This window comes from Nicotiana sylvestris, chromosome 9, assembly GCF_000393655.2.
Source record: "Nicotiana sylvestris chromosome 9, ASM39365v2, whole genome shotgun sequence".
In the NCBI taxonomy this organism is placed as follows: domain Eukaryota; kingdom Viridiplantae; phylum Streptophyta; class Magnoliopsida; order Solanales; family Solanaceae; genus Nicotiana; species Nicotiana sylvestris.
The window spans coordinates 61946674-61973945 of NC_091065.1; the positions used below are offsets into that span (position 1 = coordinate 61946674).

A 27272-nucleotide genomic window follows, 5' to 3' on the forward strand; every position below is an offset into this window, starting at 1 on the left:
GTCCATACGAACGTTAGTAGCATTAGTGTTGTTTATGGTTTTGAAATTCATCAAATGGACGTTAAGACGGTCTTTTTAAATGGAGATTAAGAGGAAGAAAACTACATGAAACAACCTGAAAGGTTTGTGGTTCCAGGTAAAGAATGTTGTCAAATGGAATGCAAAATTTGACCAAACAATATTGTCAAATGGTTTTAAGATAAATGAATGCGATAAATGTGTGTACATTAAAAATATTCCAAATGACATAGTCATTGTTTGCTTATATGTGGATGATATGCTGATAATGAGTAATGATATTGCCAACATAAATGCGACTAAGCGTATGTTAACTAGCAAGTTTGATATGAAGGACTTGGGAGTTGCTGATTTAATTCTGGGTATTAAGATTCATAAGACTCTTCAAGGTCTGGCATTGTCAAAATCTCATTATATTAAGACAGTACTTGAAAAATTCAAGCACTTAGATTTTAAAGTTGCAAAGACTCAAATTGACGTGAATCTTGCACTAGCAAAGAACAAAGGCCAAAGCATATCACAATTGGATTATGCTCGTATGTTGGAATGTTTAATGTATATCATGAATTGTACATGACCAGATATAGCTTGTGCTATAAGTAAATTGAGTCGATACATGAGTAATCCAGGTCAATCTCATTGGATGGCAATGAAATGAGTTTTGGGATATTTAGAACATACTCAGGACTTTGTTTTGCACTACAGTAAATATCATGCGATAATTGAGGGATATTGTGATGCAAATTGGATCACTGGTTCAACTGATTCTAAATCCACAAGTGGATATGTATTCACTATTAGTGGAGGAGCGGTATCTTGGAAGTCGTCCAAACAAACTTGTATTGCCCGCTCTACAATGGAGCTGAGTTCATAGCCTTAGATAAAGCCGGTGAAGAAGCTGAATGGCTCCGGAATTTCTTAGAAGACATTTTATTTTTGCTCAAACCGTTGGTAGCAATATGCATACATTTCGATAGTCAATAGGTAATTGGAAGGGCTGGGAGCATTATGTATAACGGTAAATCTCGTCATATACAGCGAAGCCATAAAACTATTAGGCAATTACTCTCTAGAGGAATTATCATGATTGACTACGTAAAGTCAAGTGATAATGTGTCGGATCCACTTACAAAAGGCCTTACTAGAAAGGTAGTTGAGAAATCATCGAGGGGAATGGGACTATGGCCGAGAACAAGTCATTATGGCGGTAACTCTACCTAGAAGACCGCATATCCTAAGATTAGGTTCAAGGAGATCAAACAAAGTCATTAATGGCAGTTCAACATTGTCAACTAAAATTTTGGTTCATTCTCGTGATAAGACAATGTTCAATACCAAGGATAAAGCATTAACGCTTTTTAATGATTTCTAAATTTGATACGGGGTATATCAAATAGTGTATCAACGGGATGACACGTTTAGGAATCACTTATGCAAGTGTAAAGTGTTAGCCGCTTCAAGGAGAAATTTGTAAGGCCAGTTCTCTACGCACTTATAAAACCAGGCGGTGTTCATGGCTGAAACGAACACAACAATGAGAACCAAAAATGGTTAAGGATTGATTGTGTGACTTATGATTGTCTAGGTATACACCAAAGTTCGACGGTTCAAAGATATCAAATCTACCGATTGACCGAGTATATTCGACATAAGTTTACTACGAAAAGTTCAAAGGGAAACTTACTTATCCAGATGCGATTAATCATTGCTTGCGAATCACATAGTTTTTCATGCATATTTTTGTGATATAGCCATTCCACATTCATGTGGGGGATTGTCGGGTTGTTTAAGCTTATTTTAGCTTAAAAGAGGGTGAATGAAAAATGGAGGAAAAATGAAATATTTGAGTTTCCCTCCTTGACAAAGGGACATTGTCCCATATTGAAGGAGAAAAAGACTTTTGATGGGTATATATACAATTGCTTTTCTTGTAGCTCTTAAAGAGTTAAGAAGAAGGCAAGCCTCGCGCCGTCTTCGTCGTCGCTCACTCGGCTTCAGCTTCGGCTTCGGATTCGGTCATATGATCGATTGATTGATTGATTTTTTGGACCAAATTTATTTGTTAACAGTAAATATTAATGGAATATTATTAAATATCCGTTTTTATAACGGAAAACTAATATTTAATCCAAATTATCCTTTTTGTAACGGAAAATTAATTTCCTCTGCGTTTTGAATTCCATTTTAATTTGTATAAACGGCCATTTACGTTATGGCCGTTTTACATGAACAGTCATAACTGGCCTCTGAAGAGTTGCACCTCATCGTTTTTGAACTCAGCATGTTGTCTATAAATAGCAGTCCATTCTCTCAGATTTTTCATATGAAATTCTGAATTCTCCTCATTTCTTCTACATTGTTTTAACTACAAAGAAAGCAACAGTAAGTGTGATTTACTACCGATCATTGTGTTCGTTGAAACACTGGGGTTTGAAGTACCGCTACACTAGTGTGTAATTCATTCTATCCTGGGAGGAAATAATCCACAACCTCGGGTACTAGGAGGGATTAAGTTCCTTAAGGAAACACTGTAAATTCAGTGGGCTCGGATTAAATTCTGTTTCTTCTACATTTTTGTTTATATGTTATTTTATCTTCTTCAAAATTATTTTACTAATATAGTTTACTATCATTATATTGTATTACATTGTACTGTATCGTTTTGATGAATACAACATTTAGCGATTTGATAGATTGTATCATTTGACGTCGTTTTACAATATCATGCACCAACAATATGAAGAATAAACTTATAATATTATAAAGAAAAAGTAGGGTACATGGTAAAATTTATATAACAAGGTAGGATAAATGATAAAATACGATTATTTAATAATAAGGAAAGACAAGATGAGATTAAAAAAATATAATAAGGTAACAACACGATCACACCAAGTTGATCGTTATAGAAAGTGGCACTTTTCATCGTTGCAATAAAATTTAAGTAGCATTCAAAAAAAATATTGTATATAAAATAACAATTCGATACAATACAACTTGTAACAACCATCAAGAAAATGGAAGAATTGGAGTACCGGCTAAGCGGCGAGTCAGGTAAAGTCTTAAACCTTGTAATCAGTGGCGGAGCTACATGCACTCAAGGGTGTCAACCAACATCCCTTAGTCGAAATATTACATTGTGTAGTTGGGTAAATTTTTTTTAAAATATGTATATATACTATGGGTAATTTTTGACCCCTCCGCTACTGCTTGTAATCTCCATTCTCCAGCACTTGCCCCTTGAACTTCACTTTTATTTTGTCTCTCCATATCTGTTTTCCTGAAAATTGGCGTGCTATCTTTTAGTATCTGCCCAATCATAACAATATAACAGAATAAGGTTTCATTTATCAAATTCACTTCTATTCTAGGTCCTGATCGACCTTCTCCTATGCTGCTTAGTGTTGCCCTTCGATTATGTAGGAGTAGTAACTTTGAATAGCATCAGTTAATGAGAACACACAATTCTCATGCAATGTAGATTAAGCTTCCCCCTAGGTGTCTCTGTAATGTTACATATCAGACAACAGGTCGAAAAAGTAATTTATCTTTGGCTAAATTTAACGTGAAAACTGTTTTGGAGGTTTGCCACTATCTCTAGATGTGAGTTGTTATTTAAATGTCACTATCTTTAGAAGATGTTTTTCTTCACTTAAGCTTCACAATCCATTCAAAGTTAAATAATCTTGCATCAAAAGGGTAGGTATCAAAACTCATGAATCACCTACTAGCTTTATTCCTTTCAGCTAGGGGTGTTCAAATCGAATCGGAAAATCGCATCAAACCGAAAAGTCAAATCAAATCGATTAAAATATTTGATTAGGTTTGGCATGATTTGGTTCGATATTAAATAAAAAAAACTCGAATCAAACTGACATATGAATATATATATATATATATACACACACACACACACACACACTTTTAAGACTTTATGTAATTAAAAAAAAAATTAAATTATGTCTGGAAATATTTGGGATCTTCTCATAGGATGTAATATTTAATAGATCTACGAAGTGCATTCATTTTTATATACTTTAAATAATGGTTTGCATCACTTTCTTATCAAGCGTTATTGAAATGTGTTAATCATCTCTTTATTCTTCCATATTCATATGTATATCTTTTTCGAATTTGAAATGGTATTTCAATAATCTAAAATTAAATAGAACATAATCATTATTTAGGTATCATATTGATTTTTATGTTTAATTATTAAATTCGTTTAACGTTGAAAGCGTACATCACTGAAAAATAATTGTTAGACGATTAAGAAAATAATTATCATATGTTACTAAAAAGAATTCCATAAGAATATTTTAATAGATCATATGTTTCTCAAATTTTTCAAGTTTTATTAAATATATATTCATTTATAAAAACTTTATTTATAACTTTAACAAAGTAAGACTGAAATAATATTCATGTAACAAAAAAACCGAAAAATCCGAACAACCCGACAAAACCGAACCAATCCAAACCGATATAGTAGTTTGTTTTGGTTTTGATAAATACCGAATCAACCCGATCTGTGTACATCCCTAAGCAATAAAATATATCCCGTTTCGTAAGAATAAAATATATCCCGTTTCGCAAGAAGATTTGTTTCACTACTCTCAGTTTGAAAGCACCATTTATCGTCCTTTAGTCTTCTGTCATCGGCCATTTGCATCTATACCCGCTTTTTGGGTCACGTTTTAACTTGTGCCTGCTTCGCAAAAAAAATTGCAAACGTACCCACTTTTTCGCGTAACTTCGGCATACGGGGCTGAAGTGGCAAAGGTAATCACGCAAAACTTCAGCATTCTAGTAGATGGGCCTAAAGTAGCAAAGGCAATATGCTGAAGTTTTTTTGTCCTGGATAAGATTTTTCAAAAACTTCAGCAGAAGATGCTGAAGTTATTTAGTTCATTTGTAAAAACTTCAACAATTGGATTCATTAGTTTTGTCATAAAGCTTTTTCAAAAACTTCAGCAGAAGATGCTGAAGTTATTTAGTTCATTTGTAAAAACTTCAGCACTAAATAAGTTGAAGTTTTTTTGTCCTAGATAAGCTTTTTCAAAAATTTCAGCAAAAGATGCTAAAGTTATTTAGTTCATTTGTAAAAACTTCAGCACTAAATAAGCTGAAGTTTTTTTGTCCTGGATAAGCTTTTTCAAAAACTTCAGCAGAAGATGTTGAAGTTATTTAGTTCATTTGTAAAAACTTCAACACTATATAAGCTGAAGTTTTTGAAAAAGCTTATATAGTTTTTTGACCCATACAATCACTATATTGGATCTTCATTTTTTTTCTTCTTTCTGAACGTTTTTATGGAGCAGATCAGTACTTTAACCCCACATATCAATTCATTTGATTCAAAGAAAAAAAGATTACATCAAATATGCGAAAAAAAATAAAAAGAAACCGTGCAGCTTATGTTAGTTGATTCATTGTTATTGATAAGTCGTAACAATGAAGATCAGATGCTAACATGTGTTATCGTACTGAAAATATCTTAAGAAAACGAAGGAGGAGAAGGAGGAGGAGAAAGGGAGCTGAAGTTGTTTAAAAAGTGGGTACAAGTTATAACTTATTAAAAAAATAGGTATAGATTAAATGGAGGCAACCAAATAGGGCGCCCCGTGCAATTTTTACTTCTGTCATACCCCTCTCATTTTATACTACTGGTTAGTTCTTTATTCCTCCAAACTCTGAAGTTCTTTTTTTTTTTTAAATCCAAAGACTAAGGTATGTCGAGAAAAGTCACAAATTTTGGGAGGTCTAAAATGTGAAAAGACAAATAAGCTAAAGTTAGAAGAGCTTAGGTTAATTTAGAGAAATTCTAAAATTAACCTAAGCCAATTAGCCATAGTTAAGCCTTAAAAATTATCTCTTACATTCATTGGTTTGTAACGTTCAAGGTGTAAAAGTTTTCTAGTTTTCAGAACAACATTGAATCCGTCAGCGTTTCATAATCAGTTTGGAAATCCTTGGTGTATAAGCCTAGCCAAACACCCTTTGTTCCTCAATTCCACATTCTTTGTGGATAACATTTGAAGACTGCCAAAACCCTCATTTTTATTTTCAGATATCACAGATGGGGAAGAAGAAAAATGGCTGTAGTGCTGCCTCTGGCGGCTCAAGATGTATAATAGTAGGCCGAAGCATAGACGGTGATGGTGCAAATATATTCCGTGCTTTCAACCCAACTTAAGCCGAAAAAACTTATTTAACGGTGACCGCTAACCGTTTTTGGTACCAAATCTTTGGTGTTACTTTTTCCAATAAACATTAATAGTAAGGGTAAAATCGTAAAGCACGACTTACATTCAAAGAAGCTTCGCTCAAGGCGGATACAACCAGATCGCTGTTGGTTTGGTACGTTCTATTTCCAGAAAGTTTGATCATATTCACTTCTCGATACCTAGATTCTTTATGAATCTTTAAAATGTATTTTTTCTGTCTTTTTAATATAAAGTAACTTGCAATTTATATTTGTATGTAGTTTTTGAATATCTAAATTTTATTTGACATAATGAATTAATTTTGTCAAATTTGACTCCGGAAAGTTGTCAAATCGACATTATCATTATTAGTGACAATATAAGGAAAGAACTATATTGAAACGTCTGAATTAGAATATGGTTTTTGGAATTTACAGGCAATACTCGGGTGATTGGGCAGAAGGAGTTGCAATTCTTTAGAGAAGAGATCCAAAATCGGCTTTCCTTTTTCCTTCCTGGTATATGTTGAATTTTACTCGCAAATAAGAGCTAAATATTACTGTACCAATGCTTGGAATTCTGTATTCTGTTTACCAATATCACCATCTATTTATATTTCTAAAGCAAGCAAGAGTTCATTGTCATGACTGTGAGCCTTTTGGACCTAAAACAAAGAGGAAACGCACAAAATCATTAGCCAAGAAAGATAATACGTCTCCAGGTATGAAATGAGATTACAAAAAATGTTAAAACTTTATGTACATCATATCTAGGGGCATGGTTTTAGCAAATTAGCTGGAAGATTAAAAATAATGTAAAATGTTTTTGGAATTTTATCATCCACTAGACAGAAATTCTTATTGCAGATGCCCCTCTCCCAGTTCATGAAGAGACAGGACCAACAGGAAGATGCATATCTAAGCCAACCAAAACCAAGCATTTTTTGCGGACTGTGAAACTGAAGATGCAAGAGACAAGTCAAAAGCAGAGCCATTATAGCATAGCAAGAGAACCACACAGTTCGCGCGAATGATGCTAGAACAGTGAATTGTTGTTCACTTCGTATATAGAAGGGAAAAAAAACAAGGCAATGAGTTGACTCGTTTGAAGGAGGTGGAAAGAATGAAAAAGGAAGGGGGATGCAAATGAGTTCATAATACACATTGTTATCTCTTTTCCCCTTTCCTTTTGATTCTAATCAGTTTACCCCTTGGGCATTTGGTACTTTCCCAGTATAAAAAAAAGTCCAACCAGATATGGGCTGGTCTAAGTGGGTACAGAATACTGTCGACCTATCGGAATATTCCAATCACAAACTATTTAAGGCAACGTTATTCTGTCCAACTTTGCAAATAAACGGAAACGGAAGAGATCAGTGGAATTTAGCTTACATACATATACACAGCTTAGATCCTTATTTGATCCACATTTAAACGAAAGATTACAAAAGATATAAGCTTTCTGCGCTTTGCTTGTGGAGCAAGAATTACTTTTATGAATTACAAAGCATCTAAATTTTGTCATTCTCATTCACAGTCTTTTATCTTGTACTCTAACAAAGCAGGAAGGAAACAAGAAAAGGAAAATAAATCAGAAACCCTAAAAGGAGTAAACTAGTTTATCAAGTGGTGCTTCATATTCTCTTTATTATTATTTTTCTTCAACCAGGGGTGCTTCATAATTCATGTGAACTCAATCATTAACACAATGCAAATAAGTTTGAGAGTAGATTTTCCGATGTTTTTGTGAAGCAACTCGAGATGGAAAGAAAATGAAGCCGCAGCAGCTGGGGCCTAGCGTGGGGACCGAATGATGATCAAATGTAAGATATTAAAAGAGCCAAAAGCTATCGGTTTCTAAAGCAGTATTCAATAAACTGTAGATTTCATTATAAGCACAACATTTACTGTTTACAACATCACTCTTGTTCCCAACACGCACTCTCCAACTCCCAACCAATATATGGGAGGAAAAAAGATGAACACACAGTTAAATAAAAGAATACAACTTTACCCGCCATCAAAATGCACATTCACACGATATACAGGACACATCAAAAGATTGAATGATAAGATTAAACTCCTCGGGAACCAACAAGGAAATCCCAAAAAGCTGGCAACAGCTAACTGCGGTTCGCATCTATAGGAGTACCTGTTCTGGCCTGTGATATTCGATTTGCATAAATAGTCACCAATCTTAACTGTGTGCTGTTCAGCCCTTCCAAGTATGGCAAAAATGCTTTGCCGAGCATGATGTATATGTCAACCAAACAGAACACAACAGTCTGCCAGCCAAAAAATTTACGCATATCAAAAAACAGCTTAATTGATAAAACTGCAGACATGTACAGAATGTGAACTATATTCATCCCTTCATTCGTCAAGAGTATATGAGCAATAACGCCGTTTGATTATAGGCAATCGAATTTGGTAAAACCACAGCCACAAAGCTTGTATTACTAAGGTTTGTGTATGAGCCATAAGCTTATTGCATGATCTTCTTTTTAAACTTTCTTTCTGGGATAAGGTAAGGTTTGTCGAATGATCACATATCGAGTCCATAAACAGGTGTCAGGAAAAGACAATGAAGTGAGGGCAGGAGCTCAATAGCATTTGACAAATGGGACAACTATTAATATCGAAATATAACAGCAACATATGGCTAAGGAACAAGACTAAGAATTTTTCATTGCAGACTGCTACTAAGACATATCAGATGTCTTTGTCAGATAATTATCAAAATGAATCTCCAAGACAGTTATATGTACCTTTTAAGGAGATTTTATTATCCTCAACTATGGCAATTCAGAACTTTTTGTTGCATATTAATATTGAAGTTGTTTAGAAATTTCTTTTCTTGAGCCGAGGGTCTATTGAAACCTATGTTGCTCGGACTCTCCGGACATGACTCTGAGTGCTGATCGGATCCTCCAAAAGTAGTGCACTTTTGGAGGATCCGACAAGGGTGCGGCAGCATTATGGAGAGTCCGCGCAGTGTTAATAAAAGCGGGTGCTTCCTCGCTTTAAGCGAGAAGCAAAGCGGAGCGAGAGGGGTATCGCTATCAATGTTAAAAGCGGCTCAGGTATGCATAAGCGACCGATTCTCTCTAAAAAGCGAGAAGCGGTGAAGCGCCCAGAAGCGATCGAAGCGGACGATTTATCAATTAAAAGACCCAAATCGTTGTTTATGTTTTAGCACTTCTTCGACTTCTTTAGCAGCAAACTAGGGTACTTCAAACCAGCGATTTCTTCCTCACTTCAAGCAGCGATTTGTTCAAGCAAACTAGGGTTCTTCTGCTTCTTCTTCAAGACTTCAACAGTACAACAGCAACTTAGTTTCAACAGGTATGTTTTCCAGATTTATTTTCATTCTTCTTCTTCTTCTTCTTTTTAAACGTCCAAAAAGCGCCGAAATGCTGGCGAATTTTTTTCAGAAAAATTCTGCCAAGTTTCTGCCCAGTTTCTGCCCAATTTCTGCCCAATTATTTATTTTAAATTTTTTTTTTAAATTCCGCTTCACTTAAAAAAAGCGGGCGCTTCGCTTCTCGCTTCTCGTGAAATGGGGGTTGTCGCTTTTCCTTGCTTCATGCTATTTTTAACATTGAGTCCGCGCAACATAGATTGAAACGGCCTCTCTACCTCACACAAGTTAGGGGTAAGGTCGGCGTACATCTTACCCTCCCCAAACCCCCCACCTATGAGATCACACGTATGTTGTTGTTGTTGTTGTTGTACTAGTAGTGCTAATAATGACACGTGAAACGATCTGTTACATAAAATATATTAGATCTTCTACATAAAATGAATTTTTGAAACAAGATATTAGGTGCTTAGGAGTATTTCATATTTCTCAAGCATGGCATACAACTGCCTTCAACCCTCTTTATTTTACTCGATTCGGGCGTCCCTGATTCTATCACGGATATGCATAAGGACCAATGCCAAATAAAATTGTTGGGGGGACCTTTCCCGGTAGAACTGCCAGAGTATGCCAATTGCAAACAAACAGGTACAGCATAACTAATGGTAGACTAGGAACCCGTGTTTTAGCTATATTATGATTCTAATTACTGCACTTTATTCGTGGTTGAGCTTCAATGACGATGATTTCTTCTTATTATGTGTATTGCGCTTTGTAAGAGGTGATTCCGAGTTAGAAAGCGATTTTAGAGCTAAAATAGATAATTTGGAGCTTTGAATTCTGAGTAGGAGCCCAAGGAATTAAACCAGGATCGCATTCGGGGGTCAAGGACCAATCCTGGATGTTAAAAAGTGATAAACCGGAACTCGAAGAAAATTGCACTACCACGCCCCATGGGGCATCGAATGGCCCGGCCGCGGTGTAGAGGCAGATTTCTGACAAAAATCAACTCTCTGAAAAAAGTGCACTAGCCGGCGCATGGAGCAGCGCGCCTGTGCAATTTTCCTACTACGGATCAGAGATGGTAGTTCCCTCCAGGCCCGTTCCTTCATAGTATAAATACACCAAAAACACGATTTTTAGAGGACTTTTCACCTACGGAGCTTTTGGAGAGCATTGGAGGCTTCAAGACACAAGATTTCATCATCTTTCCACCAACTCAAAAAGAGAGTTTGGATTGTAACATTGGATTGATGTTTTCATATTCTTTAACTCCATTTGTGATGACGTCCTCTATGATTATGGAGTCGTTTACCTTAGGATTTGACATGATTTGGTGATTTGATTGTTATCTATGAATTTATTCTGATTGCTTGAATTTGTTGGAGGAACTTTAACTCTAGTTGTGATTTTATTCATTATCATGCTTAATCGGAAGAGGAGCATAATATTGAAAATTATTGCAAAGCATGCCTTAATTTATTTTGGTACTTCTTTAAAGTAATCGAAAGAGCTTTGCGATCTACCTTTTGAATTAAGAGTGAGAAATATTCGCAAGAAGTTTCTCTTAGACCTTCTTACCAATAGATTCTTGCAAGTTTCACCGCACTTCATATTAGCTTATTTGAACGATTTAGGTTTAATCAAGAGAAGAACCTGAATCAAAATAATAGGACAATAACTTGTTGAACTCATGAGAATCAATAGATCCTTAAGAGTGAAATTTAACAGTGTCAAGTCCAAAATAAAAATCTTGCACCTATTATGTCATAACCCTAATTTCTCGCACGGATTAAAAATCAATTTTGCTAATCTCTAGTTATGTGTAATCAATTGTTAATTGCTTTACTCTTAGTAGTTAATTAGAGCTCATAATTATTCCCAATCGAAGTGTTAATCATCCTGAATAGTATTTAACAACAAATTACTTGAACAATGTTTAGTCCAATCCATCTGGAGATGATAACTTTCTATACTATCTTTGACGTAGCACGAGCTTAATTTTATAGTGTGTTTTACGCTCGTCAATAACATCTCATGCTATCTAGCTGATATCTCCACAATATAAAAGAAATCGAGTAGGAGATGCACATTCTGCTGAAGCTATAACTATTACCCAGCTTGATTCTATTGAAGCTATAACTACTAGTTTAATTCTATTAGTGATTCTACAAATCTTTTTAGGCTCAAAAAAGAAAAGAGAACAAATAGAAAAGAAATTGGCACCTTGCGAACATCTGCACTCTGGTTTCCAAAAGCATCAAACAGGGCAGGTAAGAACGAGGGTAGCTGAGACATCAATTCTTCCTGGGAAAACCTCCCCACAAGCTGAAAAAGGAAATAAGTTCTAATCACTAACCAATCAAAACTTAGCTTCTCCAAGTTTGACATACACTAGCAAAGCAATTACTTCTTTTCACATCAGAAAACCAGACACAAGAATCTATGAGTTCAGGGGTCAGATTCAATCAGCAAATTACCTTTGTCAAACAGTTAATACAAGTTACAAGAGTCTTCTCATCTTCGGTGACAAGCAAAGGAACAACAACCTGCAAAAACAGTAACTTATCAGAAATAGGAATAGCAAAAAGGCCATGAGATCAAGCGAAAAATGAAAAGAAGAAATCCAGATATCTTGCTAAGCAAATTCAAATGAAACACAAGAACTTACACTTAAGCATCTAAATGGGTCATACAAGGACAACACCATAGTTAAACAATGCTCGGCTTCATTTGCAACCTGGACAATATAACAACACATTAGAAAAGGAGGGAAGGGAAATTTTCAGCATAATAACTTCATCTAAGTGAGACTTTACTTTCAGGGCAACATCCTTGGTTGCGTTGAGCAGTTTTTCAATTACAACCTCAACTGAATCCTCCATAGCATCTCTCTGAGAAACAACAGAAAATGGATAAAATAAAACGACATTGTAAATGAAAAGAGTTAAAAAGACGCACACAACCTCTCTCATCTATAGATAAAGGGGTGGAATAAGAATAAATTTGATAAGCAGCTAAAAAACCTGATTCTTCAACATTTCGACTATCAGAGATAGAGCAAGTTCTCTTAATGAAGACTCAGAATCATCTAGCACCTCGAATACAGCAGTCAATATCTGATTGAAGTACTGCACCGAACGAAAGATGACATGTCATAATAAAATCCATCTTTCAAACTAGTAGAGAATTGAATCCTGATATTCAGTAGAACTTTTAAAATAAATAAGCAATAACTGACCTCTACCTAGTTTTTGAATACGACAAAAAGAAATTAAACTAAATATGATTTACAATGTTGCATGAGAAATTTAAAGTAGGAAAAATTACTCTCTTTGTCAGTTGGCCCAACATTCTAACAAAATTGGGCCTATATTTTACCTTCTTACCCGGTATGGCCCAGTTTGTACATAAGTTGAAAAATTATTTTCATCGGTTAGCCACATTACTGTCCCCACTCTCTTTTTCTTTATGCGGAGGACTTTTTTCCATTCACAATTCATAATTCTAATCAGTTTTCTCTTTCAGATTTTCCCCCCACCCCTCTTTCTCTTTCATTTTCAATTCGCTCTTGCTCTTTCTGTCTCTCTCTCTCTCTCCTCCACAGCCGGATCTATCTTTTTCTTCTTTTTCCTTTCGATTCAGTGCTCGCCGAAGCCGATTCCTAGTTTGATATTAGAGGATCCTTTTATTCTTTGGCCATTGGTGAATATACATATATTTGATTCATTCCTGGTACTTGAGTTTAGTGTCTTACTTGAGTTTGGTAATTGTTAAAGTTCTGCTGCTTTTGTATTTTGGAGAATTTTGTTACATAAAGTTGTACTGCTGGAATTAAACTTGTGGTCCATGTATCACCCGATGGTAGTTGTTAGTTGTGCTACTTTGCTTTATGAAGAAAAGCTGGTTTACATCCCATTCGGAGAAAAAGAAAATATTGAGTGGTTATTTCTTTTAATTCTTGTCTCTTATTCTAAGTTATGAAATCTCCTTTTTTGGTAATTTTTCCTTCTTCTCCTTCTTCTTCTTCTTTTCACTTTTAGTGACTTCCGAAGGGAGGAAGAATGATGTATATGTTGTATATATACTTTGTATAATCATGTATAACCATGTATATTTGTGTGTATTCTCAGAGTTATACAGAATTATACAGGATTATACACAAGTATACAAGATTATACATAGGTATACATAACTATACAACATAGATAATTGTAGAAAAGTGTTTGGATTTCTTGCCTTCAGATAGTGTGTATTATTATATAATTAACGTATGACTATGTACAACAATGTATATAATGTGTTTAGTAATGTAATTTTTTATTTTTTCCAGTGAAATAATAATTTCCCTTACAAAACTTTGAATTTTGAAAAAAATTAATTAAAATTATAGGCTTTAAGGATGAATATATTTTTTATTTCAACTTCCTGATATTGTTAGTTTTAGGAAATATATAAAGAGGGAAGTAAAAAAAAAATAAGAATGAAAATGGAAAAAAGGAAAAGATAAATATGAAAGAAAAAAGCGGAATTTGATTTAGGCGTGAAAAGACTGGTAAAAGGAAAAAGTAATCAAAATGAGTAAACGCTTGACGAAGTCCGACGAGATTAATGGGTAAACGGTTGACGAAGTCCGGCGAAATTTGCGAGTTTGACTTGTTTTCAGAAAATTGATTAATGTTTGTGGGCTATCAGATGAAAACTGTATTTGTGGGTTAGGCGGGTGAAAAGTACTTCCTCTAACTGTATTTTCATGTAAACTTCCCTTTAAAGTATACATAAAGGAACAGCAACAACCAAACAGATAAATCTGCGACTAATATACCTTATTCCATATAGATTGATCATTGGCAACAGCTTCAACTAGTTGTTCAAGTGCACCATGCTTGTTGGCAGCACAACTTTCATCACTGCCATTACAGATCTGGCAAAAGTGGAAGAGAGAGCATGATAAAGATTTTGATAGTTTTCATCCCAAGTTTTTGCAAAAAACACTTGATAGTTTCTTTAGCCAAGGACGAGGAGAATCTCTGAGAATTTGACAATAAACTGTAACTTGACAGGTACAGATTGACCACAGAGAACTCACCGTATGAAGAATTTGAGGAATGCTTGGTCCAGTTGCTGGAGTTGAGTTTATCTTCAGAGAAGAAAGTTTCAGGTGATTAAGTCCCAAATCAGATTCCTTATCAGCTCCAACACCCACAGCTACCCCTAGATGCTCCGAGTCAACTAACCCATTAACCTCCAGATGGGGAGTGGAAGTGTGCTCCATCTTTAAGCTGTCGTAATTACATTCCTGCGGATTATCCCACAATCCGTCACTCTGATTAGCGGTAAGGGCCAAAGCTTTTGAAACAGGAAGATCGGAGTTGGAACCAGTTTCAACATCACGATAGAAGTCTTGAGTATCATCAGACAAAGAGTGACCTATGGAGCTAGTCATATAGGTCGAGTCTGGAACAGAGTTCCACTTTCTGACACCATCATTATCAACTGAACCACCAGAATACCTTCCAAATAGATGACTTTTCTTTGAAGCTCCTATATATCCCTCTTCAGAAGATGTTCCAACAACATCAGATGGATCATACTTGGAACGTTGCCTTTCCTTCTTATTCTGTAGAAAATTCATCAAATCCACCTCTATACGAGGGGTATACTGTTTAAGTGCCCGTCTCAAGGAATTTTGTTCTTCAACTGATAAGCTAAGAATAAAAGTCAAAACCCCTGTTGCATCAAAGTGTGTGTACACTGATATAATGCATGAAATAGCTGCTTCTTTCAGTTTGGTGTTTTTATCATAGACTAGTGGTGTCAACTTAGCAAGCCATAACTTGAGGATGCCACTATTTCCAGCACCTTCAGAATTCGAAGGATGCTTGTTAAAAGAGCCAATTGAAAACTCAATTACAGCAAGCTTGGCCTTTGGAGAACGCTGTTCATCCAATGAACGGAGCAAAGCTGGCAAAAGGGAATCTATACCATATGTTTTGCTTACAATTTCTAATGTAGTTGAGCAAGGCTGCCTCACTGATTCCTTGGGATCAATTAGCCGTGAGAAAACATGGGGCAAAATCCTCTCCATGTAACTTTCAAATGGTTTTCTGCAAGCTGGAATAAGATCTGCAAGGGTTGACAGAGCTGCCTGTGCAACTTTATGATGGGGATCATCAAGGTGCTGGAAAAATAATTTCATAACCTTCTCGAAGCTCTGAATGATTTCTGGAATACCTCTAGGCCCCTGTTGTAGCAAAGACCTGATATAGCTAAATGCAGCAACCCTAGCATTCCAATCTGAACTAGGACTCAGACCCTCACTTAATGCATCACTTAGTGAAGCGGGTCCATCCACATAACTTGACATTTCTCCTAGTGGGAGCTGACTGTCATCAAAGCTCCTCCTCTTGCTAGCAGACATTCTTCCTGCTGTGTTCTTTCTTGATAGAGGACGTTGAAAGTTTGGAACGTAATTATTCTGATAATCCCTAAAGTTAGCATCTTTGTATGGTGACTCTACATATTGTCTGTGAACATGCGAGTTCATTAACCGCCTACCTTCCCTCAGTTCAGCATGATCTTCAACAAATCCTCTATCTTGTAGTTTTTCAGAAGCCCTTCTTGCCGAATAAGAATTAGCTGAAAAGGATTCATGAACCACACTACTTCGATAGGATGCTTTAGCAGAATCTTTCGAGGCCTGGATCTGAGTAATGATATCGGACAAACCCAATCCACCATTGCGATTATTACCTTTAGAGAAACCAGATGGTGCATCTACCAAAGCATTAGCAAGACTATTCGACGCAGGAACAGCAAGAGGAAATGGTGGATCACGGGACGATGGTGGGTCAACTCCTGCACTAGGGGCAGTAGAAGAAAAATTAAGCCGTTCATAAACTTTCAAATGTTATAGCTATAGCGTTTTTACAGCATCCTTTTTGCTAAATCAGAGAAGCTGCATGTGATAAACTCTAAGGCTTTCACCTTCGCATTAAAATACTACACACAAGCTTTTGAGATGGAGAAACGATAACGGAAGAGGAAACAATTACCTAGATCCAAACTAGAGGATCGACTTCTCTCAGATATATCCAGACCTTTGAGCAAGCTTTCTATAGCAGAAACTTTCTGTTTGCTGGCATGAAGTACACTTTCCAAGCTACGTTCTGTGCCAGTACCCACAGGTTTTGTTTGTGACAGGAGTAGCCCAGAGGAGAGGGACGTGCCTGAAGGCAAACTGGAAGTTCTATCCATAGCCACTATTGCAGATGTTCCATAACCAGGAATTTGCGAAGCAGATGTTTGAGGCGCAAGTGAGAAGTGTGAACTCCTCTCTCGAACAGAAGGTGAAGCATGTCGTCTGTGAGTTCCACCATCTTCCTCATTTATGATCTGCAGAAGTGTTTCCCTTTAGCCCACATCATGTCAAATGTAGAAGCAATTTAAAGCAATGCCAATCATCTGTGTTGGAAAGATGCTGGGAGCAACTATAAGAGAAAAACAAGTACCCTTTGGATAACAGGATCAAAGGACATAAACAAACGCCTGGAACGTTCTGGCCAAGTTCTTGCAAACATTCTGTACAAAGTTCTTGCAATTGATCGTACCTGTTAAGCTTTCAACTGAGAGTAATGACATTGCAAAAAGAAAGGGAAAAAGAGATTGAATACAAGTACAAATTGGAAAAGAGTGTCTCTATGTGTATGCCAAGAAGCATCATATACATTCACATATACATCTGATACGTAGAATTCGAGATCCATACCTCACCCATTGCATCTGCTACACAACACTTTATAAGGTCTTCATAGAGTTCTGCTGAACGTTGTATCTCAGAAGCATCAGGCCAATGTTCCAGGATTAGAAGTGCATACTCACAGCATCTGTTAAGTGTTGCAAATCAGGAACAGCACTGTCCAGAGTTAAATCAGAATAAACATGATAATTGACTGCAAAGGAAGGAGAACCAAACCTTGCACGAAGGACTGCATTCCGATCATTCTTTGCACAATCAGCTATTCGAGGAAGTGCACGAGCAACTTTGCAGTTGCGCAACATCTGAAAATAAAAGTAGCAGCACATGACTGACCAATATAACATGGAGCAAAAGAGAGAAGTTTGTAATGGCACATAACCCGTTACCGTTTTTATGCAGGTATCAGCAGATTCTGCAATTACGAGAACAGTTATCACAACAAGCTTGAAAAGAACCTGAAGTTCAAATCAGGAATTCAGAAACAACCAATGTCATATAGCATGAGATAATTTTTTCCCGAAATAAGATGAGAGAAGAATAAATCTGAGGACAGTAGCAAAAAAGTTACTCACTGGAATGAACATCTCGGCACACGCCTCAAAATCTCCCAAAAGCTCTTGGGATAAGAAGCTTAACAAATGGCAAGCCTACCAACAAACAAGGAGAAGACACTATAAATCCTCTCCGCCAGAACATTTTAGTCTACTTAAAATTCTCCATGTTTATGGAGTACATGCATATGAGACACTAAACAACTCTTCTCATCAATTTCAGGAAAAAAAATGATTAGGTGAAGTTTAAATCGCCTGGAAACATATTTTGATACTCCAGGTTTAAGCAGGGAGACATCTTAACTGATAAAATCTGACAAAAAGACAAGATTCTAGGTGCATACATTCAGGTTGGGATATACCCTTCAACCTGAGAATTATTAAATGATGCAAAAGAAATGTCTCCAGAACAAAAGAAAAATAACTGCAAATGTCAAGATGCAGTCTTAGCGTGCATAAACGCATTGAAAAAAAGAAAGGGACACATGTCTGTCTGACTACTAAAAGGCCTTTATGAGACAGAAACTACAGCAGAAATGGAGCAGACAGCATTAGCAAGCTATTTTGGATATACTACGATGTAAATATGTGATATAAACATTCAAATTTCTACTGTAGATTTTCTGTGTTGATTGATCCATAACCAGGCCCTCATAACCCATTAGACACAGCCCAGGTAACAAAGCACGAAATAGTAAGCGTATAATTAGAGGAAAAATAAGTTTTCAAAAGGCACACTAGCAATAGATATGACAGCAGAGTTGCTACTGTTATTGACTATGGTAACAGACCTGTTTGACAATGGTGGATCTCCGGTCAGATAACTGTGTGCTCAAAGGGACAACAAGTTGCTTCAGAAGTCCACGGAAACAAGGAAAATCAATTGCACCTGATATGATGAAAGAGAAGATGAGCCGCAATACAAGCTGGTCAAGGAATAAAAGGAAAGAAATTGTTTGAACATAAATAATCTATTTTCTCTTATTCGTACAGTTTTCGTTTCTTTTTTCTTTCCTTTCATGTGGGGGAGGGAGGAGGAGGCGTTGAGCTCTGTATATAATTTCAATAAAAGAAAGGGAGGTTCTTATACCGCAAGTGTCATAATAGAAAAAATACCTCCAATAACAAGAGCTTCAATTCTTTGCATAGCAGCGATACGGACAGACCAATCCTTCTCTGGCACAAGGGTAGAAGCAATCTTCTCAAATTCCCTTACCAGCTCCTTCTCTGAGTACACTTTAATTGGATCGACAGGTTTTTCTGCAATATCACCATCCCCTATACAAAAGTAGACCAAAGTAAACATTTGATCAAGTATACAATCATAGACTGCTATTATGCATTACATGACAGCAAAAAATCCTCCCTTTTCGTTCCTTTTCTTTGTTCAAACTACCCTTTAGCTCATAGTAGTTGTTTTGTTTTACCCACAAAATTATCCTGATCACCACTACTGAATGATTTTTCTTTGTCCATATTCCCACTGCACAACTATGCTCCCCAGCCCCCCCCCCCCCGTCCGCTTTTCCTTGGTTCATTCAAAACACTTGAACCAGGAAAAGACATGCACCTACAATATGTAATAACCAAGTTCTACAAAGGTTAACCAGCAAAGCCTTGATGACTTCTATACCGAACAACATGACAATAGGATGCCCACAAAAGCTTACCATAAAATAGAAGTTTCCAAAACATATTACTAACCTCCAAAAAGAGATACCTCTCTTGTTGAACTTTTAGCCTTCGGGCTGCTTTTCTTGGGATTAAGACTAGTGGGTCTCACCTCAGCAGCTGAATAGTTTCTTGGAATTCCATCTGCTAATCGATTTTTGGGCTCAATCTTCTCTAGTCTGGCATTAATATCTTTTAGCTGCAGCCAGTTATCAAGTCAAGACAGATTGAGAAGAAATTTTTGCTTTTAGTGACCAAGCGAAATAAAATCTACATATGATAGGAAGTTATTTACTAGAATGAAAAAGTCTCAAGTTATGTAATATACCATCATGGTAGGAAGATGATGGCGCTGAAGCTCATCACGAAACTGAGGTCCAGCCTGTGAATACATCTCCTGCAAAGAAGATAAAACATGGAGTGAGGGACGACTGTTAAAGACATAAATCTTAATCATGGAACTAGATATTTGTTAGAGAAAAGAAGCAAAACAACAATATCATAGAATAATATACAGTAAGAATTCAGTAATGATACACCAATATTAACAAGCAGCAGAATCATACAGAGGCCAAATATTTCCAAACATTCATCAACAGCTTACCTCCTGCTGCAACTTTAACCAACTACAGAGAAATGATTACAATCCAACTAGTAACAGCTAATCACTTCCACGCAGCATATAATGGTTTTAAATCCGAAACCTACACAGCTAGTAACTAGGCACATGAATCAAGCTGATCATCTTGGTTACACGGTTCAGAAAAGGTAAATTAGATTCAAGAATCTACTCTTACTTTTCCATTGAGAATTAGAGTTTCATATTTTTTCAGATTGAATGTGTATGCAAGCTAAAACATTGTGTCCTGTGATCTTGCTTTCAATTAGAACTGATCCTTGGGCTAGTTCAGACAATCTTCAGCCTTCGCCTATTAATTATAGATAATTTCTAAATGTTTGATCAATTAAATTGGTCAATCTCAGGCGAATTCCTTGATAACTAGCCATTAGCCAAAACCAAGACCTCAAGCTTGTAAAAGAATAAAAACAAAGACTGTGAAACTGGAGCATCTCCATGTTACCAGTTAATCACTGAAAGGGAGAAGAAAAGCCACATAACCTCACAGACAGAGATGTGCTATGACTTTGACTCCATGGTACCAGTTAATCACTGAAAGGGAGAAGAAAAGCCACATAACCTCACAGTCAGAGACGTGCTATGACTTTGAGAGTGAAACTAAAACAGTCACTTTTCCGAATTAAAGTTGATTGCTGAACGGTAAAACCAAAGACTTCGAAGTCTAGGGTTAAAGACCGATACCAATTGAGGAAATGAACATCTAGAAATCCCAGCAAAATAGATAACAAGGTGTATGAGCAAAGTACAGGCTTTTTTCTTTTCAATCAATCTCTTGCTTTCTCTGTGTGTGTGGGTGGGGGGTGGGGGGGGGGGGGATGGTTTAGCCTCCATCCCTCAAACCTCCGCTAGCCAGGAGGCCATTAGTGGTTACTATATTGCACGGACTCTTCATTTTACCCGCCACGCCCGTGTCGACACGATATTGGTAAGGGCGTGGGATCCGTACCGTTTGTGGTTAATCGAGATTGGATACTTTGACGACAATCCATGGACAAATTTGACGGAAAAATGAAAGATCGCATTTTAGTTGCTGCCTGCTAGTGCCTACAACTTGAGACTCTAAATGAAAGATTGAACTATTGGTTGCACTCCATTACTTATAAGTTTTTCACAGAATATCTATCATAACTTTGGATATTTATTAGATCTATTTTTAGAATTTTAAATTATTTTTAGCCAAATCCGTGCGCACATGTATCCGTACCTAGATCCATACCACCGAATCTTAAAATTTAGATTATGAAGGATTCAATCTCTAGATCCGCACCCCGATCGAATACACGCACTCGTGTTCGAGCAACATAAGAGGCTTTTGCCACCTTGCTCCCTTGGTGACTCGAGATTCCCCAATCGTACGGTTGGAGGTGGTGATGTTGCTATAGGACTATCTTGCAATCATCCTCTCATCGGGTGGAGGAACTAAAAGGTGCAATAAGTTCTCTTCACAAGTACAAAAGTTCCCCAAAGGCTTCATCATGGCTCCTCGATTAAACCACAACCAAATGATATAAGACTATTCAAATACCTATCTTATCCTTTATACTCAACTTTGCTTCAACAAGTAGTTTGTATTTCCAAATCATACATAGAGTGTTAAGCCTTCTTCATTATGTGACTCTAAAACTGAAATTTATATTTGATTTTCAGAAATAAGGATGGATGTATGAGCATACTAGGAGAGATATAGTCAAGAATGAAGTTATTCGGGACATGGTGGGAGTAGCCTCAGTAGTGGACAAGATGCGAGAAGCGAGACTGAGATGGTTTGGACATGTGAAGAGGAGATGCATAGATGGCCCAGCGAAGAGGTGTGGTGAGTCTAAGAAGAGGTAGAGGTAGGCCAAAGAAGTAGTGGAGAGAGGTAATTAGGCAGGACATTGCACATCTTCAGCCAGTGTTGTGAAAAGAGCGAAGCGAGACCTCGGGCACTTCTGTGATGTGAAGCATAGCAGGTTGAATAAATAAAGCGCCTATGCATAAATAGCGAGAAGCGTAAAAGCGACAGTAGCGAAAGAAGCGAAAGCTTCTACATATTAGGGGCTGCCAACGTTAAAAATTTAAAAAGTTTATCAAGTTCAAGTCCAAGTAATGTGATTTCTTCCTCCTCCTCCTCCTCCTCCTCCTCCTTTTTCTTTCACTGTTTCAGTCCCAAAATAGCAGCAAAATGCTGGCAATTTTTGTTTTCTCTCCAGTTCTTTTTCTCATTCTCTTCTTTATCTTCTTCTCTTTTTTTCACTGTTTCAGTGATAAATTGCAGCGAAATGCTGCCCAATTTTTTTCATTTCAGTTACTGCTATTTTTTCCGTATACTTACTACCATTATATTTCATTTCATTTAATCTTGTAGAAGAATAGGATGCTCATTTTGTGCTTTAATTGATAGTACTCTTTAGTTTTTACATTAAAGTATTGAACATTTGCTTACAGATACATGTGTTGTCTATGCAGTATTTATTTTAATATTTTTTTAAAAAAAAATTCCGCATCATTTCAAAAAAGTGAGCGTTTCGCTTCTCGCTTTAAGCGAAAAGAGGCTCGTCGCTTTTCCTCTCTTCACGCTCTTCACAACACTGTCTTCAGCATACCGAGTACATGACCCTTGATAAAAGGGGGTGGAGATCGAGAATTATGGTAGAAGATTAGGAGGTAATCCAATGTGTTTTCTTTCCGTACCAGTAGTTGTAGTATTAATCTAGTATTTCCTTATTCTTAGATCTTAATTACTACCTGATGATGCTTCTGCTTCGGTTTTATGATTACCTTGATGTTGTTACTGCTTCTTTTCCATTGACTTTTTCAATATTGTATTTCTTACTCTAAAATGTTGTGAATATGCTTGCCTTGAGCCGAGGGTCTATCAAAAACAACCTCTCTACCTGCACAAGGTAGGGGTAAGGTCTGAGTACACACTACCCTTCCCAAACTCCACTTATGGGATTTCACTTGGTATGTTGTTATTTTCAGAAAACATGTAGACTAGTATCTTTTTCCCATCCAAACCCAACATAATGGCCTAACCAGAATTCTTATATATCTACACTGAAGCAACCGATATGTAGTATATTGGCCTCTTTTGCATGTTAACTCAGGGCATATTCAAGTAAGCAACATCAAGCCTTAATAAATTACTTAAGCTATTTCTTATGGATTAAAATCTCTCAAAGCCTCTGCAACCCCCCCCCCCCAAAACAAACAAACTAAATTTTGGTGTGTTTGTTGGTTCTTCTTTTTCTTCTCTCCCTATCTCAAATTTTGCTATTGGCCTTACAAATACAGTTTTTGTCTTTTTCAAACAATTAGCAACTTACCGTATCACTCCAATTAACACAGACTGTCAAGATTCGACGGAACAAGCCATCAGCAAAATCACTAACACACTAGACACTAATCAATACAACTCTAACAATTCAAATGGAAGTAAAAATTCTCTCCTTTCCATCTAGAGAAAAGAGAAAATTCTTCAGTCTACAGATAGATGCAATTACATGAAATTGAGATGAGATAACAGTTTTGCTAACCTCAATACATGATATGGCTGCATCTCTAACACCAGGATTAGGATCACTCAACATTTGCAGAATCTGACAATAGCAGCAAGAAGAAGGATGTTTACATAATTGGATCCAGAAAAGGTTACTAATGTCCTATGACAACATACAAAAAAGCTTCATCGGCATTCGTGCTGATTGACATACAGGAGGAAGAATGGCCCGTTGAAGGGGCAGCTCAGTTGCTGAAAAAAGACCAATTGCTGATGTAACAGTGCGAGCAAATTCTTCTCGAACTCTGAAGCTTTTGTGCATCCAAGCATAAGACCCTGCTCTCTCAACAATGATAGTTGGTGAAGAAACCTGTAGAACATATACATTAATCAACCAAATAGATTTCCAGTAACTAGCACAAATGAGTAATTTTTTAATATTTGACATGTGAAATTATCTCATGATGGTTGTAACTGCTCTAACAAAAAATATTCACATCTGAGAGTAAATAAAATTATTGCTCAAAAGGTCACCTTGTAGTATAAGTGCTCAATTAGTTTTACATGGGTCCACGCCTCAACTCTTCTCCACTTAAATACCAGGCTAAATTAGTTTTACATTATAGCAACAAATGTGATAAGTTTGTTGTTTTGTATTACTGATACTTTTTAGATTGATCGTATGTTTGGTCAAAGTAAACATGTCAAAAAAACTTAATCATTACTGATGTTCTGCATAATTTTCAGTTACAGAATGGTAAACCATAATCTTGCACTATTATCACAATTTTCATCCCTGAAAGTGAGCATGTGCATACAGTAGGACCAACGCACACATAACAAGCATATCGCATATTTTGGAGAAAATCTGAAAATACTACACATACCCTAAACAACTGAACTTCATTATTGGTCGCTGGCAAATAATTGTATCATATAAATCATTTCTTTATTATTCACTCATTCCAATAAAAGATTCCAATCGTTCAACCACCTCCCAACCATCCTTATCCCCCAAAACAATAAGAAAATTAGAAGGAAAAATAAAAATATTCAACCAGTATTCCGAGTTTGAACCAACAATACAACTATGCCACAATCGGGGGTTAGCTATATGAATCCTCTATATTCATTCCGCTTCAGCATAAAGCAAGATTTAAGGGTTCTCCTAAACTAGAGACTCTCCAAATCTCACACGTTATCCCTGTACTGCAATACAAATCTCTAACCAATCAATTTATCCGAAAATTCGAAAGAAAAAAAAAAGAATATGCTCGCATTAAGTAGAGTACCAAATAAAATTTAGCAAAGAAACTCAATTCAATTAGAGTAGAGTTACAGTAAAATGAAGAGTAAGTAAGTGCGTTCTCATGCAAGAGTTACCTGCATCAAAGTAAGCAACAATCGTCTAGCCGCATCTCTAACAGGCTGCTTCGAATCGCCTAATCTTTCAACGACGGCAGGTACAAGTGCATTGAAGTGAAGCTTCAAGTGTTCACCGGAGAGTACAGCGGCGGAATCGAGCGATTGTAAGGCACCCTGAGAAACCCTAAAGTTGTTGTCTTTCAGAAGATCTAAGCAAACATCCACAAGAGAAGTGACTTCCGAAGAAGAGAGGCTCTTTCGAGAAGCTTCGAGAAGTTGGTGCAGTCGTTCTACGCCCGCCATTCTCTCCTTCGTGTCCTTGGCACGTGCCAATTCCAGTGCCTCCTCCATTGCCGGTGTAACTAGGGGTCCGATCTGGTTCGACGAGGGTCAGATCTGCGTGTGGATTTGGGAGGAAATGGGCGTATGAAAAATGGAGGAAAAAAGTGACAGAGGAGAGTGTGAACTGTATGGGGAAAGAGAAAAGAGTGTTTTTAGAATTTGTATGAAAAATTGGGGGCTATTTTGCTATATTGACGGAAGAGAGGATATGGTAATCTGTGTGGTTGGAACCGACGACAGTTGATAAAAATTTCTTGTACCCAATCAACCTTTGACGGTGTGATAGTGGCTCAATGGCTTGGGACAAAATTTTACTACACTGCGACTTCACATTAAACAATGAAAATGAAAATTTACTTTAAAAGAAGTGTTCAATAATATCTGCATTAGTTGTAACTGTAGTTAAATACGTCTTCCCATAATGTTTGTTAGTACTAAAGAGACATTAATTTTTCCTTATAATTGCAATTCACGTAAGTAAATTTCTGTCGACTTTTTCTTTTATAGAAGTTTCTCTCGACTATTCATATATTTCGAGACATACAATCACTAGTTGCATTTAAAGAAGTGGTTAGCTTAATTTAATAGAATTCCCATTCCTTTTTTACTCTCAAATAATATTTTTATGAATGTGGCAAACTTCAACGATAATTCATAAATTTATTACTGTAATTCATGCGTAGACAAAGCTTTGGAAAATAATTTTTTTAGTACATTGAAAAAACTAGGTAAGTATTTGAGTGTTGTGACATTAGACTAGTGCGTCATTTGTTTGCACTTAATGGAGGTCTGAATCTTAATCATTCAGATCTCAGACATTAAGTGTGTTTGTTTTTAAAGTCTGAGTATTAATTATTCAGATCTTAATCATTAAGTTTTTTTTTTTTTTTACTTCACAACCACTTAATAAGTTTGAATAGGTCTGTATCATTAAGATCTATAATAGAGACTTAATTTCATTAAGATGCTATCATCCATAGTTAATATTAACTGCCGCCACTACCTACCATTATCAACTACCACCATGCCACCCACCACCATCATACTCAACTATCACCACCATCATCTTCAATCATAGCCGCCACCATTGTCGACTACCACTACCCACCATTCTCACCACTCTCATCATCATCATTCTCAATGACAACCAATATTCATCCACATCAATTACCACAACTAACCATCTCATCACCATCAACATCATAGCTGGCACTGCCCATCATTATATACTACCACCACTCACCACCATCTTCCTCAATCACAACTACCACCACCACCACCCGTCATTATTATCTATCACCACTCACCACCACCATCCTCAATCATAAATAGCTACCACTACCAATCACCACCAGCTACTATCCTAAACTACCGCCATCAACCAAATCTACCACTAACCACTGCTTTTAGTAGGCATTCACAAGCACTCCCGTTAGTCATCGCCACCATCAACTATCATATTTTAAAAAGCTATATATTTTAGTGATGAAATATTAGATTAATTAGTATTTTATTTTAATTTTATGTTTATTAATTTTCAAATAAACGTAAATTTTATACATTCAGATGTTAAAAATCAAACAGTCTTAATCATTTAGTATTCATATCTTAATACATATCTTAACATTCAGATGTGTATTTAGATTCAGATATCTTAATCTTAATGCACATCTTGATATTCAGACGTGTATTCAGATTCAGACGTCTTAATCTTAAAAAAAAAAAACAAATGAGGCCTAAAAAGGACATCAACGAATTATGTGTACAAGCTGAGTTTATATATGTTTTAATTAAAATATAAGTGATAAATTATTTATCAGTAGTTTACAAGATTAATTAATTGGAATAAGATGGAGACAAAAACCTACTTCATAAATAT

General features: G+C 36.4%; 1 protein-coding gene and 1 long non-coding RNA gene across 2 annotated transcripts; one reads left to right on the forward strand and one right to left on the reverse strand.

Annotated features, from left to right (window-relative positions):
* Positions 1–5826: 5826 nt before the first annotated feature.
* Positions 5827–8037, forward strand: LOC104245877 (uncharacterized). The gene is made up of 4 exons (XR_011402468.1): positions 5827–6378; positions 6662–6742; positions 6849–6945; positions 7091–8037. It is a non-coding gene; the product is annotated as an uncharacterized lncRNA (long non-coding RNA).
* Positions 8038–8091: 54 nt separating this feature from the next.
* Positions 8092–25597, reverse strand: LOC104245876 (CLIP-associated protein-like). The gene is made up of 21 exons (XM_009801574.2): positions 25070–25597; positions 23901–24056; positions 23724–23786; positions 19894–19962; positions 19599–19764; positions 19011–19172; positions 18686–18783; positions 17916–17990; positions 17730–17798; positions 17560–17645; positions 17353–17470; positions 17096–17194; positions 16640–16979; positions 14674–16442; positions 14410–14508; positions 12611–12715; positions 12404–12478; positions 12256–12324; positions 12065–12133; positions 11811–11912; positions 8092–8508 (listed from the first exon to the last, which is right to left on the reverse strand). Exons 1-21 carry the CDS (start codon positions 25400–25402, stop codon positions 8347–8349), a joined length of 4284 nt encoding a protein of 1427 aa, XP_009799876.1. The 5' UTR covers positions 25403–25597; the 3' UTR covers positions 8092–8346.
* Positions 25598–27272: the final 1675 nt, after the last annotated feature.

Bases quoted from the DNA above. Each gene is read 5' to 3' on its own strand.
- LOC104245876 (XM_009801574.2), bottom strand. From the start codon at position 25,402: ATGGAGGAGGCACTGGAATTGGCACGTGCCAAGGACACGAAGGAGAGA. The intron at 19,765-19,893 runs GTATATTACATA...AACTGGCTGCAG, and splicing joins ATCATCTTCCTACCATGATG to CTAAAAGATATTAATGCCAG. The intron at 17,991-18,685 runs GTCTGTTACCAT...GTTTGTTGGTAG, and splicing joins GATCCACCATTGTCAAACAG to GCTTGCCATTTGTTAAGCTT.